Source organism: Pelecanus crispus, chromosome 12, assembly GCF_030463565.1.
Source record: "Pelecanus crispus isolate bPelCri1 chromosome 12, bPelCri1.pri, whole genome shotgun sequence".
NCBI lineage: Eukaryota > Metazoa > Chordata > Aves > Pelecaniformes > Pelecanidae > Pelecanus > Pelecanus crispus.
The window spans coordinates 25,148,941-25,169,057 of record NC_134654.1 but is presented as its reverse complement, the minus strand read 5'-3'; the positions used below and the strand labels follow the sequence as shown (position 1 = coordinate 25,169,057).

General features: G+C 38.4%; 1 protein-coding gene across 1 annotated transcript in view; it reads left to right on the top strand.

Moving 5' to 3' along the window:
- PECAM1 (platelet and endothelial cell adhesion molecule 1) overlaps positions 1–20,117 on the top strand; it is a 33,445-nt gene that overhangs the window by 9,057 nt on the left and 4,271 nt on the right. The window contains exons 8-15 of the mRNA XM_009484002.2: positions 957–1,238; positions 1,823–1,930; positions 2,784–2,811; positions 3,273–3,343; positions 4,027–4,083; positions 6,479–6,547; positions 11,679–11,735; positions 18,966–18,988. Coding sequence (XP_009482277.2) covers positions 957–1,238; positions 1,823–1,930; positions 2,784–2,811; positions 3,273–3,343; positions 4,027–4,083; positions 6,479–6,547; positions 11,679–11,735; positions 18,966–18,988 — 695 coding nt within the window. The remainder of the gene's footprint in view (positions 1–956; positions 1,239–1,822; positions 1,931–2,783; positions 2,812–3,272; positions 3,344–4,026; positions 4,084–6,478; positions 6,548–11,678; positions 11,736–18,965; positions 18,989–20,117) is intronic.

Here is a 20,117-nt window from a genome sequence, read left to right as displayed (position 1 = left end):
TACAAATTCAGCTTTCATGACTAGCATCTTTTCATACCAGATTTGGTTTCCTCCTTCTGCTCCTGTACCCGTGTTGCCTCAATGACTCCTCTTTTACATCTGCCTTGTGTTATCCATGACCCTGCCCAAACACATTTATAGTATTTCCAGAGAAATTTTGTTTAGCAATTTTAGCAAAACAGATGCTTCATATCCTAAACATTTTGTGAAGCTACTAACATTCTACATGCCTTGCATCACAGAATGTATGTACAATTTTTCCCTATGTAATTATAAGTGCTGATGCTCAGTCTGCTCCTACGCTAGCTCTGTATATACTAATATACTTAATTTGTAAAATGACAAGCTTAAACTGTATTTTGGCTATGCATATTCTTAGAACTTGTTCAAATGCAAACTAACTTCTCTCATGGTGTTTGCTATATTCTGTAACCGTTAGAATTTGGGACTTGCTTATGCCTTTGAAGAACTTGATCCATTATCTGCTGATACTCACTATTGTATATTAAATGTTACAAGAAAGATATAATACAGTTAGCATAAAACAGCATAACTCTACGTAACTATGAAAGCATAGCTACATAAATTGAACTATAATTATTTACGCTATCAAACTGCTGAGTGTATTATTTCTGAAAATTAAATAATTTGTAGGTTGGGGCCTGAGGGGCATCCAAAGGAGTTTAAGAAAAGAGGCTGACTGACTTCTGTGGAATGGATATAGTTTCCTTCTGTGTCTGCTTTGTTTCTTTATAGTGCCATCTCTGTTTCTGAGTGTATAAAAATATTTACTTAGAGGATGCTGTCAGGCAGAGACTGTTCAGGAAGATTAATACTGTGCATTCAGTCTCTGCCTAACTAGGCGTTAAAGCAAGTATTTCTACAATACAATATTTTATCATCAAAGCTATTTCTAATAGTGCTAATATTTGTTTTCTTTGTGCCTTCCTCTGTAGTACCAATCAAGAATGCCAGCTTGGGCAGTGTTCCGTATGGAGAAGTGGAAGATGGCAGTGAGACTGCTTTTCTTTGCTCTGTGAAAGAAGGATCTTGGCCAATCCACTTCAGGATTTTTAGAAAAACTGATCGTGAAGTTCTTCTATTTGAAAAAAGTGAAAATGCAAACAAAGTCTTGTGGCGCAAGGAAGCAATGAACAGGCAGGACACGGGGACATATTACTGCATGGCTTCTAATCGAGCTAATGTGGATGTGAAAAGCCATCCAATAACCATCAGTGGTAAGCTAGCTTTTATGATAAGCTGCATACTATGTCATCATGACAGGTGAGGTCATGTTATCTGGGATGTTACTAAGTATAACTCCCTTACTTGTTTTTGTTCCACCGTTGTCAGAAGTTAAACAGATCCATTTATAAACAGAGATTGTCTAACAGGTTTAAACCCTTAAACTAAGTTTAAGGGATGCTCAAAAGCCAAAGGAGCCAGATGCAAGCTAAAAGCAACTCATTGTTGTACTGAGTTTTCATAGAATCATAGAATCATAGAATTGTTTAGGTTGGAAAAGACCTTTAAGATCATCCAGTCCAACCATTAACCTACACTACCAAGTCCACTCTAAACCAATCAAGGGTAGGCTAGACTAAACCATGTCCCGAAGTGCCACATCTACCCATTTTTTGAACACAAAAGGTCACAAAGGAGAGGCTCACTATTGAACTTTGCATACAAGTTTCCTTAAAGTTCTTCCCCTGTGCGTAAGAAGGCCAATTTGTAGTAAAATGAAAGGTCAGAAACTGCAGAAGTTGGTAATGATGACCTGTCACTGTACAGACTCTCTTAAACGTGTCTTTCTTATTTCCAGTCGTCTTAGCGGCTTGGCAGAAAGGAGTCATTGCCACATTTGTCCTAATACCTATCGCAGGAGCAGTAACTCTCGCTTCATGGTGTTTTTTGTGTAAGAAGAAAAAGGGTAATGAATGGTTCCCTTCTATTTGTTTGGTGATGTATTACAGTTAAACTTGCATTTGTTTCAGGAGCAAAGGCTTGTGGGGGTGAAGCTTCAGGAGATGACTAAATGCAATTTTAAAAACCTAAAAACCTACTTAAATATGCCAGGTGGTCCAAACTAAGCTGCAAGTGTGCTGAAGCTTTCCAAGTATATTGGGCAGAATGGGAGCATCTAACTAATGGTGCTGGGAAGGCACTAGTGAAGAAAAGGTTATGGAAGATAGGCTGGAATTGCACTGTTCTGATGCAGTCCTAGGTCTGGAATTCAGTCTTGTGCAGTGTAGAGGCAGACAGGGCCTGAGTTTTTTTATCTCGTATAGAGCTATGACAATTTGATTTGGGGTCCCAGCTCAGGTGTAACTGAGGTACATCTCTAGTCCTCATGAAACAAACTTAAGATTATTAGGTTGTGGGGTTGGCTTTTTCCTCACCACACTGTAATACAATTTCACTTAGGGATTTGTCTTTTATCATTAAGGTATTCTTTCAGATCTTGTCCTTTCAGAAAATAAGTAAATCTGGTTTATCTTGGGATATGCAGTACATTGCAAAATATACAGGAAAATTTGGAGTATCTGGATGTCCCAGACTGATAAAGGTTAACGTCTGGGGTTTGAGATCTTACATTCTCTGTGAAAGAGACATTTAAGGGACCTGGGTGATAAACAGGATGTAAGACACTAGGTAATTAATTTTGTGATAGCCAAGAGAAATTATTCTGACTTGGGTAGATAATCACTATATTTTTGTTTTGATTTTTACTTTTAAATTCTTGTGCAATCTATTAATAGATGCTTTTATTTTTCTCTGTCAAGCTAAAGGACCATCCATGGAGATGTCTGGGTAAGATAGCTTGCTTTATGGTAATGGTGAAGTATTTCTGTTTAAAAGGTTGGAGGCCTTCCACCATATGAATACAGTTTATTACGGCACACACCTGCAGACAATAGATGGTTGTGCTTCATGTACCACCTGCTAGCACAACAACAGGATGAGGAAATACTCTAAAAATAGAAAAAAAAGGCCAGCTAAGAGAAATAGAAGAATATCAGGCCTGCATTTGAATGCATTTAGATATGGAATTAAAAATACAGAGGTCTTAAAGAAGAGTAATGCAAGAGAGAACATTTGTGACCTTTTTGGTTTGTGCTTCTTTTAAAGACAAAGGCAAAATTTTCATTAGCTTCAATAGTTAAGCATGTGTGATAGTCAGCATAGACAATGACTGATCTTTGCATATCATCATGTTGTTTTTATTGACTGGTTGGGATAATTACATCAACTTTTATTGGTTTTCTTTCCAGTTCTGCCTTGCCAACAAACTTGACAAGTGAAAAACTGACAAGACAGCACAATGACGGAGACTACTATTCAGGTAGGGTATTTTGCCTTAAGAGTATTAGTGATTTGGCTTAATTAAACATTTATTTAAAGTTTTGGACTTACATGGTGGTTGTTTGGATAAGGCCCAGTGTTTTGGGAATACAAAGGAATACCAATAACATTCTCCCAAGTATCTTCTATCACTTTGTCTTTGTACAGTTTTTTATGAGCACGTCTTATACAAAGATTGGTGTACAAGTCTGCTCAAACACTTCTACCAGACAATCAGTTAACAATATTACAGATGGAGAAATCACGGTAAAAGAAAATTACTTTCTGTTTTTGACAGTTTTGATGCAGCTGCAAGAAAATTATTTCAGAGAGGAAATTTGAGTCATGGCACATGGTCCTGTGATGTGCCCACAGTATAATGGTGTTAACTCGCCATGTCTGGGCACCTTTCATTCCAGGATCTTAATGCACTTTACAAAGATTGGTGGACATGTTGTTTAGAATACCTGATATAAACAAAGTTACCCCTTGGGTGTTTTTTAGCTGATCATTTAAAAAGCCACATTCTTCCCACCTGTGTTATATGAATGTCTTAGGTGTGCAACTAAAAGTAGAATTTCTCATATGTAAATAAACATAATGACAATAGCAGCTGTGTAACTCATTTATTTGATTGGCTATAATAAATATTTTGTCAGCTCAACTTTTGCTTTAATATTTTAGGATCAGGTTACATTGAAGATAGTGAAAATCACATGAAATCAACAGATGAGAGTAAAGGTAATTTCATACTTAATAGATTTAAAAATTATTTTATGATTCAAAGTTGTGATGTTTTCTAATGGTTGCAATCAGCATTTGATAGGTCCAGTCCTTTCCTTTTTCTCTTTGATAGTGGGGAAGGCTTTCCTTTGCTGAGCTTAGTTCCTTTTCCTTATGTGCAAAATGACAATGATAGGACCCATTTACCAGCTGTGTTATGAAGTGTAATTAGTTGTGCTGGATTCCAGGCCATCTAATGAAAGATAGTATAAAAATACAATTTAGACTCAAAATTCTAAGTTCTATACAACAAATATTCAGAATTTTATTTAAAAAAACTTTTCTACAGACTTCTGCTTCTTTTACTTCTCTGTCCTTTCTTAATTTCTGCAGATCTTGAAATATTTAAGCGTTAAACCTAAAAATAATCTGCTATGAAATCTGAATAAAATAACCTGCCAAATACCTTGAGACACCATGTGGACTATATATATGTATTCATTAAAATGTGTCATCAAGTACTGCATCATCTAGCACATTGTATTCTTCAAGACTGGTGTTTTTAAGATATTTAGTCAAAGAATAGTACTTAAATATGTGGGAATTGCCATCTGAAAGCATACTTTGTCCCATATGGTTTTGTTTTATATTGATTTGAAAGTATTCTCATGGGTTAGATGCAGCTTCTGATGGCTTACAGTACATTTCGACTTGGTTGTCTATTGGACCATGAGTTGAAAGATAGTTGGAAAGGCATCTGGTGTAACTATAGAACAAAGCTAAGGTAAAATTAATCCAGAGCATGGAACTAGACTCCTGCATAAGCCTGTATGCAACACAGGTGGCAGGGATTTCTAATTGATAATTCTTTGAAGCAATTCTGAGTGTGCAGGGCAGCATTGTGCTACAAAACTAAGAGAAAGGTGCTGCACTAAGTTAATTTCACAGGAAAACTTGGAAGCAACCTTTAGAAACTCTAGCTCAATGACTCTTGTTTTTTCCATTGTATCCTACCTATTTCAGATGAAATGGCCTCTGGTCTAATGACCTGCATGTGTGGGGTTCAATCAAAAATAAGTGGGTTCAATCCTTACCTACTGTGGATTGGGCACCTTCATTAAAACCAACTAGGCTATTGCAGATCTCTCTGCCAGATGTGAAAAACAAGTCTATTATTCATATACCTGTAAAAATAACAGTGCCTGTTCTGCATTTGTGTGGCAATAGCTTTTACTTCAGCAAGCAAAAGGAAGGAGCTTATAGTCAGTGCATGGAAGTTATTCCATTGTGGCCTGAATAAGTCAAATTAGAACTAGAGAGACATTTTCATGCAAAACAAACATACAGACAGCAGAAACATAGGAACATAAGGCTGTATTGATCATCCAGGATCACTGCTATTGTAGGAAGCATGTAATTTAAATTTTGTTATTAACTAATATGCCACCTTAAACACTGTTTTTGTTTGGTTCATTTTTTTTTTTTTATTCATTCTCTCACCAATGCTATTGGAAGGCTGCTCCAAAACTTTGCTGTTTCAACATTTAGATCTTTCTCTAATTTCTGTTCTAAAAAAATCCACAAGCAGTTCTGCAGAATTCCAGTCTGGATGACTGTTGTGGTTCCTCCCAACTTTTACAGAAATCTAGTAGAAAACCATCTCCACCCTAAGGAAAAGACAGAGTAGAAAGCAACAGCTGTTTCTTGTGTCTGTTGTATCCAGGCAGCCAGTACTTGTCAGTCAGTAGTCTTAGTTAATCAGGTGTCTAATAGTTGTCAGGCTTTCTGTTGGCATTGTGGCAGAGAAGCATTCTGAGGAGGAGGATGGGTTGCCGTTGCAGATGTTCTATGGAGAGCTTGAAAGGCAACATAAGAGAAAACTGCTGAAATTGCTTATTGGCAAAGCAGAAATTGAGAGTATGAGAGGTGATGAGGGAGGCCATGAAACACTTAGAGAAGGCTTTAAATGTGAGGAAAGTGGAGAATGGAAAGTGTCCTGCCATGGCAGCCACAGAAAAGGAGCAAAAAAAAAAAAGAAGAGAAATAGGAGAGGAGCTGGAGCTGGAGCAGGAATATGGGAGAATCTCAGATAATTTCCTGCTCCATTTGTGCCACTTTTGAAGGTGTTAAATTGAAAGTGTAAGTTTTAGGCACAATTTCCACGTCCCACAGTTTCAGAAATCTGGCTTGAGTTGGTCCACTACCTTTCAGATTGGGATGACCCTTAGGAATGGGTTGGCCTTACAACTCTTAGCAGAGTAACTCACATCTGCCGTAAGCAGGGCCTGATCCTGCACCTATCAAAGTCAATGAGGACTTGTCGATTAATTTCAGTGGCAGCAGGATCAGGCCCACAGCTCAAATGAAGCATGCAGTCCTACAAAGAAACATCTTCTTGATATTTTTGGGGCAGGACCTGACCTTGAGAGTGCTGAGGTGGAGTACACTGAAGTTGAAGTATCAACGCTTGATCCTCACAGAGGTAATAAACTGTCTGGCCTCTATGGTTATGTTTGGGAGCAACTCTGGGCATGTTGCTACTCCCTGATGCTGGTCTGATATTGGCACCTATGAATGTAAGAGCAGGTTGTGTTTTGTGTGCATGACAGTTTCATGCCAGAAGTGCTTCTTAATCTAGATGATGCTGTGGCAACCATGCTGTTGTTCATTGCAGCCATTCTTCCCCGGGATCCTCTCGTGCACTTGCCCTTCCCATCCACATGCGGTTTGCGCAGAGCAGGGCTCCCAGCTGGAGCTGTGGCTCTGAGCAGAAGGCAGCTTGCTGTGAATCTTTATGTTGTAGAGTCCAAATTCACTGAGAGCCATTTGAGGTTAGCCACCAGGTATGATAATGGAGAGAACAGAAAGTAGTGGAATTTCCTCCTTTATAAAGAAACTGGTTGAAGGGTCAAAGCTGTAATTCACTTGTGATAGGCAAGGAAGAGAGACCAGCGTAGATTTAGACTCTAAGTCTGGAGAGGCCTGGAGACCCTCCTGGATTTTGTGGCACATTAAACAGTGAAATGAGAATATTGATGCCCAGATAACTTTGGCCTCCTACCTGTAGTTCTCTGGTAACAGCAATCAGACCTCATAGCCTGAGGCTAAGGTACATGTCTCTGCAACCTTGAAGGAGAAATATCCACTGAAATTTATTCTCAACACCCAAATGCACGCTTCAATCATTCTGTGTCATCTGGAGTACTGGGATATCATTATGCCCTTGTGTTGAAAGCCGTTAAACCTTAAAATTTACAAAAAGTTTCAAGTAGCTAAGAGTGAATAAAAGCCACGAGAGATGTTCATGTCATGCTCTAGCTTCTTTGCTTCAGCTGAATGAGAAGCAAACTGAGGAAGAAATGGATAAATTTGTTTTTTCCTGGTAGGAAGGACCACTCACTTATTTCAGAGATCAAAGACATGATTGATTAGTTGGTAATACAGATGTCTGGGCAAAAGTGCTCACTCTTCAAGCTTAGCAGCAAAGCTGTCGTGGAACAGCTACTCCTTCTATTCTTTCTCTGTTTTCACTTGCTACTGCCATTCATCACAGAGTTTTCCCTGTGTTCTAAGCATGCTATTTATCCACCTCTGCTAAATTCTGCATTGAGATACCATAGTTGTTGTACTCTTTTTCAGAATAGGGCTAATACTTAATTGTGCCAACTGTTCCTGAGCATGCACTACACAATAGAATGGTATAGAATGGTAAAGATATGCTAGTGCGTGATTATTTAAATTAAAAGCCCTATTAAATGGTACAGATATGCTAGTGCATGATTATTTAAATTAGAAGCCCTATTAAATGCAAGATCAGCATCTCTAAAAATAGCCTTTTCATCCCATTCTTGATATATAACACTATTCCAGTATACCAGGCTGAGTAATAAGATAGTATCCATGCTATGACTGAACCCCATTAAACTGCAAACTGCAAAATAATGCTTAAAAGATAGTGTGTAAATGAGATCAGATTATTTTAACTGAATGCTGTCTTATGTTACAGACCTATGCAAGACATACAGAACATTAATTGATTCTGTAAGACTGAACTGTGCTTCAAGTATATTGAGATATGATAGCTCCCTAATCTATTTCTTTTGTTGCATCCAGAACACAAGCGAATGCTTAGCAAATGCATGCTTTGGTTACGTAAATGGCAATTGCACTGCAAGTATTTAATGTGTTAATCCTTCAGAGCATCTTGAGGATGCTGCTTAAATGGAAGGAGTTGTATGAAACCAAGTTGCAAGATTAATTCTTTCAGCTCTGCATTGCCTATCACAATGAGAACAGGATGAGATTTACTCTTGGGAAAAGAGAAGCAAAGCCAAGTTTCTTTGTATACCCTTATAATAATCATGTACACCCACAAAAATAATTCAGCCATAGGACTGCCACCAATACTTCTGCCACGTTGATGTTATTGTACAAGTTTTGTTTCAAATCATAATATTCTTTCATGTCTGTCTGTGGGTTATGACCAGTCCTTCTTAGGGAACCAACCTTTCAGATTATCGTCTAGCTCCAAATCCCTATCACACCTCTTTAGATTCCACCTATTTTCTGAATGAAGACAAAGTGTATCACGCTTACCTTTTCTCTGGGCATGCATATCTCATCCAGCGGGCTGCACATAGCGTCTGATTCCTTCCACCTCTTGAGGAACTCCAGATTTCTTTGATCTCTCAGGACTAACTTGAAATTAATTTATCTTCCAAATAGTTTGTTCCTCCTGCCACTGTTGTCAATGTCAATACTAATGTTCATCTCAGGAGCAGGAGAATCATATTTCATGTATTGTGAAAGACTAGTGCAATAAATGCTGCAGTATCTAAGCTATAACAGTAGCCTTTACGTCACTTCTGGCAATCAGGAATAATTGAATGCCACCTCAAAACAAGTTTACATAATTGTAGAAGGATGCACATCTTGTCTTTGACAGTAAAGAGCTACTTACATTTGAAAACAGTGTTTTCACCCTGTTTTTCCAGCCATGTCTGCACTAGCTGGTCATTTCTGAAATACCTTTTAATGCAGTATAATGGTGAATAGACTAGTGCATCAAGAACTTTATATGTACCATGCTTCTGTATGAGGAGCAAAAACCAGGGTTCATGACAGTGTTACTGATAGTGAGTGGTAAGCTTGCTAGAAGCAAAATTTCACTGCTTTATTTAAAAACTTCCATGTGGGAATAGCTTGATACCTACTTTTTGAAATAGGGAGGAAGAGGCTAGATAAATACAAGGTAGAGCTGGGGCTACACAGTCCGTCTCTTATTTGGGGTAGTCATAGTGGAATGTTAATTTGATATTTAAAGAGGTGGTAATTCTAGAGAATTATTAAATTGAATACTTACAGAGATTATATGCTTGACAAAAGTATAGTGCTTATCTTTTCTAAATCTTAGCTGTGCAAAAAGATGGCAAAGTGATTTAGACCCTTTATTGTTAATCTGAGCAAAAACAAAGGCCAGTGCTAAAGTAAGATCAGGAAAAATCCCTAAAGTGAGAAGGGAGAAACCGCTAATCATGGCTGAGTAAGAATATGCTTCTTTTACGTTTATAGTTGGTCAGTTATCTGCAGGGTGGCAACTTTATACAGTCAGTGGGAACAAAATGTCAAATCATCGAAGTAATTTCTCCTAGAACACTTTTTTCAGTGCTGAGACAACTTTTGGAAGATTAACAAAGAAAATAACAGGGGTAGTGGCATTATATCACAATTTAATGAAATGGGTCTGAAAAAAAAAAAAACCCAAGTCTTTCCACAGAGTCAACAGGAATAGATATAATCTGCTAAAAAAACAGTGTTCCAAACAAAATGAGCTACCTCTCATTAAAATTCTGAGATGACTTCTTAATTTGCTGGAAACTGAATTGGTAAGTTAAGCAATAGTCCATAAGCATATGAAATGCTCTTCAAGATCTTCAGACTATTTTGCAAAGAAAGTTCATGCCAAAACTACAAGTTTGAAAGCTGTGATTAGGCACTTGGTGAAGTGCAGCTCCTACTGTCATTTAAATTAATAGCAGTTTTGCAACTCAATTCTGATGTGTTAGCTCCCAACATTTAAAGGATGCTTAACAGAATTTAAAAAAATGAAATTAGTTTTGGAAAATTAGAATGTGGTGCCAGAGACACTTAGGTTCTTCAGAGCAATGCAGAATAGTAACAGTTCTGATTCTGCGTCTGGCTGCAGATCAATGTCTGAATTCTTTAAATGTTTTTTATAGCTAAAGTACAGGACTCTGTATCCAGAAATGTGAATCTTCTTTCCAGTTTCTCGCAGAGAGGGAACAACCATTTTCTTTTTTTTTTTTTTTTAAACTTTAACTAGAAAAATCAAACTTCCTGGTTTATTGAAGATCCACAGAAATTGGAGGTGATATTGGTAGAATTCTGAGGTTTTGTAACAGACAGAGTTTAACTCAGACAAATTAGTATTTCTAAAATGCTTTGAGATCCTTGAACAGTGAGCTCCTAGACCCTGCCTGCATAGGCCTTTATACCAAATGAAGAAAGTGGTTTTAAATGCACAGAGTTCTAGAGACCTTTGCTTTACTGTGGTTGCCCAGGGATTCTTAATCTACAGCCATGCAGGAAATCAAGGAAATTGTTCTCAGCTCCTGCTAGGCAGAGCTGTGTTTACACTGACCGTAGAGAAACTGAGTTCCTGCTATTTTCAGGCCTTTAGACAAGGCTCTGCCCCTTCCCTACTGGGGTAAGTGTAGTTTGATATCAAAACTTTGTGGATAGGTTTTCACAGATTCCAGGTAGCAAAAAAGAAAGAGTGTTTTGCTTTCTGTCTCATACAACAGCAGAGGTTTAGAGGGGCTTATTTGTAAACTAAGAGTCTGAAAATTATGTGTCTAAGACTAACATTTGTATCTCAGCTGTGTCCTTGGAGGCACAAATCTCTGTCTGCTCTTTGTCCTTACTTTCTATCTTTCCACAAGCTGTCTTAGCCTTCACTCCTGCTATGTCCACCTGATCTCAGTGCACTGAGAAGAGTCCACCACACTGAGGAACCAAGAGGAGACCTTTCTCGGGTAGCACTTAAATAGAAGCTGTGCATATGAAATCTGCAAATATTCTTCTAAGACATTTCACAAAGAACAGCAAATTAGATTTTGTGCCCATAAGATTTAGTCAGGCTAGTTGCCAAAAGCGGGTCTTTTGGTTAGTCTTCCAAATGATAGATCTCCTCAGGTCAAGGTCCCCTAAATCCTTAGAACAAATGAAGAAGCTCTTCAAAGTGATCCAGAGAAACTCTTCTTCTAGTGGCAGATGTCTCTGTAAAATTAAAGCAGTATCAATTTGAGAAGATTATTACAATGTTAAAGTCAGATTTAGAAAGGGAAGCCTATTTTTATCATCATTTTTATATAGAAGGAGAGATACCTCCTGCTCAGAACCTTACAGTCTGGGTTTGGGGGAGGGGGTGTAGTTGCTTTTTCATCCAGACCCCACAGGCTCATTGCTGCTTATGTAACTACTTCCTCTGAAAGTAAAACAGTGTGTTCTGTTTGTTTAAGGAGCTTTTCATAAGGCAAACAAAAAAAAAAAAAAAAGAAAAGAAATTGATTCTGTGCCAATACATTTTCCAGCTCCTGTACAGAAGGGGACTGAAACAGTTTATAGTGAAATCAGAAAAGCTAATAATGGTAAGTAAGCTAGTGAAAAATTAAACACATAAAGGAAGCATCTGTATAGAGATTAGGGATAAATTTGTGACTGAATAGTTTAGAAGATAAATGCCATTAAAAAGAGATCCAAGTCACATAAGAACATACTGAAGGGCAGCTACGAGATCACAGGTGTTGATAAATTGTGTAACACCTTCATGGTTTCTCATAAACCAATGATATTTAATGCAGTGGGATTAATATGTGTAACATCTACTTCATCAGCCCATTTGTACTCTATCTGCTAAGTAGTTGGGCCATACATTTGGATCTGAATCTGGACGTGAACATGCCCTGTTAGGGATTAGGATGCTGTGTTGTGTTATCTCAAACTTCTCATGAACAACACTTTTCCTCTTAGTTGAACGTTTGCCATGTGTTATAAAACATTACACTCGTTTTGGATATAACCCCAGCAAATATCTATAGAGCCTCCAACAACAAACTCTAAAAACCTTTTAAAGCAATATGATAACTTCTGTAGGGTGGGTTGTTTGTTTTAAGCACCATCAAAAATTGTCTTAGATTGTACGTGCCAGCCACTCTACCCTTCCACCTCCTGTAATGCAGACTTTTGTATGCGGGCATTAGCAGCTTACTGGCAATTACTGTCTATAAATGCTCTGGCAGTAATGAGTTTAGAGACAGTAGGTTAAAAGCATTTCTTCAGAGTTTGTCAAAGACTAAATTAGCAAGGATTTCCTTTCCTTTCTTTGTGTTAGGAAGTCTAGATTCGTAAATGCTAGAGCTGTAAACTGTTCAGCTTTTGTCCCCATCCACGTTAACAAGTGGCTTTGTTGTGTGCCATATTTAATTTTTGATTGTTGTGTTTTAATTTGCTATTTTTCTATTTTATAAGGAATTTCCCACCTGCTTCGACACAGTATTCTGTTTCTAGAGAATCTTTCATGTGAGGGTCTCCAAGTACTTTTTAGAAAACATTACTTAATTTTCCCTTGTGAGGCCTTATAAGGCCATTTTTATCTCAATTTTACAGCTGAATAAACAGAGAGATTAGGTCATTTGTTTAAGGCAATGTGTTTAGAGAGTGACAACACTGGGAACAGAATTTCAGAATCCTGATTCCTGGCTTGGTGCTGAGCCTGTATGTTGTACTTGTTTTTCACAGCCTTGCAGTGAAAGGCAGAATATCCTTTACACTAAAGACCATGGGTAGGCACTTCATGTAGGGATCACCTGGCAACAACACCATGAGAAAAAGACAGCTCATCTTAGGGCCGAACCCGAAGGCCGCTAATGTTCTGAAATGTTTTCCAGTGAGTGCGCACTGGATCTGTAACAAGCTGCAGAAGCTAATTGTATAACCCCTCGCTCGCTTTCTGCCAAGGTGTGAAGCTGATTATTACACCTTTCACTATTCCTATTTTTGACATAACGGAAAGTATTATATACCAGAAGGATGTTTTGTGAGTTGTAGTGTAAACTCAAGGTTGGCACAGCAGAGCTGTAATTCCAAGCACTTATGAAGACTGTATTGCCATAACGTGGGAAGTGCAATAAAATGAGATATGATTGAAAGACTGAGCTGAATTAGCCAGAAGATATGCAAACGCCCCTTAATCTTGCAGTCCACCTGCTCTTTTATGCATAGCATTCTACAGTTTCAGTTATTCTTGGAAACATAGTAACAGTTTATTGTTTTAATCACGTCTGATTTTCCTGACTGATACGCCGGAAAAGTGTTTCAATTAGATAAGCAGTGCATCGCATAGCTATGCAGTTGCTTTGGATAGCTACATTACAGTCTATTTAAATGTAGCATTTACTTTAATTTTTGATAGGCTGTGTGATTGCAAGGTGGTAAAATATAAATGCAGTGGAGGATCCCTAGGAAGTAGATAAATCTTCTTAAGTAGTTTTAATATATATTAGTATATTAAAGGCCAATTGTGAAAGATGTTGAACTTTACTAGTGGGTGCAATAGTTGGTTTACCATTATGATCTTCACTATGTTTGGGTATTCTCTGAGATTTTTGCGCAAATGCCCAAGAGTACAATCTACTTCAGGAAGTTAATGGTTCAGACAAATGTGGCCTCTGGGGAAATTACATGAATTTGGGAGTTGGTGTCAGCTACACAGTTTGACAGATGTAACACCTAAGACCTATGTAACATTTTATTACTATTTGTTTGTAGGTAACTATTGTGGCTTAGGTTTGTTTAATCAGCATAGAGTGCTTCATAAGCAGTTTTGTGTTTTCAAGGAGTTGTGTGTGCATTCCAGGAATTGTGTCCACTAGAGAGGAAGCTGAAGAGCTGTCAGTAGTTGTTATGTCTGATGCAATTCTTTGTGACTGAGCTAAAATATTTTTCCTCTTCATTTTTCTGATGGCTCTCACTGCTGTCCCCAGTAAGGCAGATGCCATGTCAGTGATCGACTTCTCTTGTATTTTGAGTTCTACAGCTATTGCTTGTCCTTATCCCAAGTCATGAATCCATAGTGCAGGTAATGCTTTGACCTTTCCCAAGCCCCAGGCCTTTGGCAGCGTGCTGCACATCTGCCATTATTGCTTTTCTTTTTATTTTCCTGGTATTGGCTATGTTATCTCCTGTTACTATCACTTTAGTGTCTCCATCACACATCATGGTAAGACTTCCCATCCTATCTGCAGTGCTGCTTTCTTTATCCTGAGTACCAGGCCTAAAGAGGTGTTACATTGAAGATAGACAGAAACAAACTGCCAAATGCACATTTCAAATCCCAGAAGACCTGCATGTGGTTAACTACAATTAACCCGTTAACAGTAGTAAAAGCAGGTCATTTGCAAAATTCAAGTCTAGTCAGGTGTATTTTGATTGAAAGTCAAGTAATAGTACTGTAGATAGAGAATGTCCGTCTCTTTAGTTGGATGCTAGATTTCCTCTGATATAATGAGAGGTTTAAGGAGGATGCTGATCACTAGCATTGTCTCTGGAAGCTCAAAGAGATGAAGTTGTCCTTGCATTGTTATGGAAAGGTAATAATTCAGAGAAAGAAGATAGAGTGTTCAGGAAGTTCACCCAGGTATTGATTTAAAATCTCTTCTAGAGCAACAGGCTGTTACTTTACTATTTTACATAAAATACCTAAAGCCTCAAGCCTCAGTTTTACATCCAAATGACATTTTGGAGAATGGTCACAGTTAGTACAAGTCAGGTCAATTACAACTTTGCCTAAAATTCCTTCACACCTATCAAGATGAGTGAATTTCCTTAAAATACTGCTTTCTCTGGTTGCTCCGTGAAAAGGCCAAAGTATTGGGAGTCAGGAATATCCAGCCCAGTCCCAGAGCTGTTGCTTTTTGTTCAGAAAGAACTGAGACAGTCCGAAACTTAAGCAAAACAGGCAATTGTCTAAATCAACAGACAGCCAAGAATGATAAAATGACTGTGGCCCTGCTGCCTACTTTGCCTGTGCTGGAGCCCCAACAGGCTAGGCTTGCAGCTGATGCTTTTCCTGAGGGAGGGCTCAGGATGTGTCACATACTAAGCTCAGCGGGGTGGGTGGACACTCTTTTAGATGCATGATTTACTTCCATCATACCTTTCATCCTCCTAAGAGGCAGGAAGTCCAAGCATCTCCATACTGCTTCTTTATCTCAGCTCCACCCCTTTCCTCAACACTGAACCCAGTTCTTGGGGTAGCACGGTTCTGTTCATATTGCTGGGAAGACTAGAGCCAACTCCAGTTCACAGATTTCCTTACGTTTTTTCAGGGCACTTCTTGCGGAAGACAATGTATTAGTACATTCTCGCTCCTTCATTGAACTTTGCCTTTGCTCTGTATCAGATCCAAAGCTCACAGAAGCCAGCGATAGGCTTTGCACTGCTCTTGATGTGCGCTGAATTGAACTCATAGTGACTTATTGCAAGATAACTATTCCTAATTTCTTATTAGGCAAATGGAAATCTAGTGAACAAAATGTAGAGCCAGCCTTTATGCTGCTAAGTCTGGAAAAATGAATTGGTCACTTGGAAGCAACTGCAGTGGTGAGACAGGAAACTCTAAGAATCCTATTGCAACCAACAATGTACTATGGAAAAATAAATATATCCCAGTGGAAAGAGGCATGAGAAAACCCCATTGCAGTCAGTGGTTTGGAACAAACTATTAGAAATCAGTTCTAGCAATCAGGAAATCTGCTCAAATACTTTCCTGCTACTGAGCCTCAGGCTTAACACCTCTGTGCTTAGTCAGAATTTCTCACTGAACGCTTTTTCCAGCATAGTGAAAACTCACAGGGTCTGGGGATTCATTATGTTATTCAAAACTCAGGCCTTGTGAGCACATGCTAGTTGCATGCAGTCTGAAATCATGCAAATAACCTGTCCCTTCCCCAAAATAAAAACTCTTTGGATCTTTATGTTTCAAGATGTATTCTAGACCAAAGCCTGGATCTGTGAGACATTGATTCCAGAGCCAAGCGCTTACAATAGCTTCAGCCAAAAATTACACAAAGGCAGATGGTTTCAGTAAGACACAAATATGCAGGGAGCTTCTGACCTTGCTTGAACCTAAAATGCAAAGCTGAATTGCATGCATGCCCCTATGTAAGATCTGTTCCCAAGCTGCCTGCCAAGATTCTCTGTTAGAAGCTACTGCTCCAGTAAAAGGCTTGGCAGAATGTGGTATGTGTCTGCAGTTCAGCACCTTCAGTTGATAATCTAGCATCTTAGCTTTCACCAGTGTTGGAGAAGGGTTTGAGATGGATTATGAACTGCAACTGTTTAGGCATATATTCTCTTCTCCATAACATCTAGCAATGAGAAAGGGCAGAGCAGGTGGGGATGACAGTGTCTTAAATTCCTGCCATTAATGTATTCCTTTGTAAAAACATGTTCTTTGCATTTAAAACCCCATCAACCAAAAGCAATAGCAAGAGTTTAAATTCATCAGAAATCCATAAAAACACCTACCTTTATTAGACTTGGGAATCTTTTAGAAATCACCAGCACCAAACCTTCAGCTTTGATTCCTTTCACAAAATATGCAGCTTCTTGTTTGCCCTGCTATGGAAGCTTGACCAATTTTTCTGTATATGACTAGAATCCAGCATATCTCATTTCCCTGTTTTTGTTAGTAAGGAAAAGCTGGGTGTAATTTGAAAATCTCTCTGTTCTCTTTCATCACAGTAAAATCAGTGTGTTTCAAGTAAAAAACACTCCATAATTTTAACAGGAATGAAATAAAAATTTTGTGAAAAGATTGATGTAGCAAAGAATCAGCAAAAGCACCATCTCATTGTGCTTTTGTTAGAGGCTACATGCTGGCTTACCTGATTGATACCTTTTAGAAATCATATAGCCTTCTAGGAGCACTTTCAAAGGACACAGATTATGACATTCTCCTGGTAGAGATAAGGTACTTAGCTAGAAAGTCACGCTATTTTGAATCTGGGTGACAGATAACAAGGAGGCGGGATATCTGTTCTTGTGACCTACTAGCTTTGGGGTAGCAAACATCCCGTTGTTTGAAGTTTGGAATTTATACAAAATTTCTCATTTCCTCCTTCCTGTAAGCACAATGCATTGTGACGGAGGACTAAACTACAGCTCGTTAATACCTCACTTCATAAACCTTACATATAGTTTTGTCCACTTAAAGTCAGGCTTTGATGTAGCACTGGGTCAGCAGTGTTTTTGTTCCCTTCTGTCAGCTTTCAGGACACAAAAAGCTTTTACATGTTTCCCATGTAACTTTTCATTTTGTTTCTTATCAAACTGGCTAAACATATAGGGATCAATCTTGCCAAACACTGAGATCAATTTTATACTGAAATTAAGTTTATGCACTGGCTGTAGTCACCTCAGTTTTTAATCCTTTTCTTAGGCTAAAAGTTCTGGGTAGAACTGTCTTGGAGAAAACTCATAGTGTACAGTGCCAGCAACATTCATGTAGTCTCTCTGTGTTTCATAAATTGCAGCCTGATTTTATACTGTGTTCATGGTGCTGCTTTCAGTGAAGCAGAATCACAATCCTAATGTAATAAAAATGCAGATGGTAGAAACTGTACGAGCATAACTGCGCCACAAATATACATGGATGTAATCACAAAGGAGAGAGAAAAAGAGACTTTAGCATTGTTATCTGCAAAGTTAGATTCGCCTGTGTTCAGTTTCCTCCTTGCTTCTGCTGGCTGGCAAGGGAGTTTCTTTTTTAAGGTCTATTTATGGTAGTAGTATTTTTCATAATATCCTTCACTTAATGATTTCAGAGAACTTTTCAAAATTTACATAAGTGTTCTGCCTATGGGAGGACTGATGTTATTATTTGCTACTTAAAAAATACATGCTTAGAAAAGCATACATTCAGAGACTATCCCACACATATACTGGCAAGATTAACCCAGAGCCCTAGTCCAAACCCTCTGCTTCCAGCATCAGATGAATTTCCTTGATGCAAACTCTCTCCACTGAATTTTATATACTTTCCAAGAAAACACCCTTCAAGTTTCAGCACTTTTGTCACGTGTGAAGTATCTTAACAGACCATACAAAAGAGCACTTTTAACAAGACTTGAAGTCCTCTCCTAAAAGCGGGGTTACTTTCCTCATGTCTCTAGATTGTCTTACTTTCAGAGGGAAAAGAAATATTTATGGTTTAGTATTTGAAGGTATTCTATGAAACATCTGAATAGCTAAATCCACTTTAAACAAAAAAAGCCTAAGATCTAATCTTAAAGTTCACGGATCCTAAATAGAAAGAGCCCGCTGGCTCTCAGGCTTTCATTGGGAACAAGGATCTTTTCATTAATAAAATTTCAGGTGTCTTTGCAGGATCTTATTTGGCTCTGAAAATTGTATCCTATACCGGATTTCTGCAGTATGTTATTTTCCTGGCAAGGAATTGGAAGAGGAAGTATAATGCTCATGAGAACTTGCCCCTAAAAGGAAGACTCTTTTTTGTCCGTTAACAGCTTGTTCTCCCAGTAGAGACTTCTGCTCTAAACCATAATCAGGAAAGCTGTCAAACATGTACTGTTCAGCATGGTCTTTGAAATGTCTGGTCCCACCCATGTACTTGAATTAAGCTAGTGCTTGGATAATTCTTAGGACCAGAGCTTGAACCTTGTAGGTAGCAATTCTACATCACTGCAAGGTGAACAAAAAAAGTTAGATTAAACATAAAAGTCTATTTTCTGGAACATAGAACTGACCACTGTGCAATGTGCCATTTCATAATTTATACATTGTATTTTATTTTGCAGATTCTGTGGAAAACAGGCATTCTGTAAGTATACATTTTATGTGAGCAGTTAAATATAGGGAGATTGGATTGGGATTATTGTGTGTCTAGTGAGATAGTGTTCAAGTGTTGCTACGTTTTAATTGTTTATTTGTTGTTCAGGACCTTTACTGGACAGCTACTGGGCAATCCCTTCATATATATTCTTACTAATCAGGCTTTCAATACTGTGTTTATAGAATGGTCAGCTTTAAAAGTCCATGGAACTGACTGGGTATTTGGTAGTGCTGCTACAGGAGGTCGATGACAAATAATGATATTCCAAGAATTTGTGTTGAACACCTGCACAGCTTTGGATATGTGCCACAAATATTCATGCTGTCAGAATGGCACAAGGTTGGGGATGGTTGCTGCTTGCTTCAGGTTCCTGATGGACCTGAGGCACTCAAGATTTGCATATGAAAACCTGCTAAGCTGGTTAATGTATCACTGGGGACAGAGCTGTTGTTCCAGTCCCATCTGTAAAATCTGTAGGGTGTTTAGTGCCCGTGAATCTCCTCTGGGAGTGCCTGCTCACATGCACACACATACATTCTGTGACTGGAACATCCAGAGCAGTGAGGTCCTTCCTAAGATATGAATTGAGGAGTTAAGCTAAGAAGGAATGGCTAATCACCTTGAACTCGCAGAAGTCACTCCTCTTCACTGTCTGTGACTGTTTCCTTCTGGGTTCGCTTTCATCTGCTGGTATAGCAAGTGGGATGACTCTAAGAGCTGGTGGTGAAAACTGAGACCTTGTAAGAAATTTGAAAGGCAAGGAATTTTTTACCTCAGGGTACATAGCTGTGTCACAGTTATGCTGTTCTAACCAAGAGATGAGAATAGTACAATCCCTATATGGAGGATCTCAGCTAAACAATTAGGAGTTTTGTAAAAGTTCTGTAGGTGGTGAACAGCTTTATAGGGCTAAGAAGCCAGTGAAAAAATATGGATTTTCTACAAAAGAATAAATGTCTTGAATGAGCTGTTACTCTGCTCGTGAGATCTAAGAGGCAGGGAACTTACATTTCGGAGTACTTTCATGAATGTTAGATAAGCTATCTAATCCAACCTCAAACCATGCAGACTGGGTGTTTTTTCTGCCATCCACTTCATGGCTTTGGAACTTAACTTG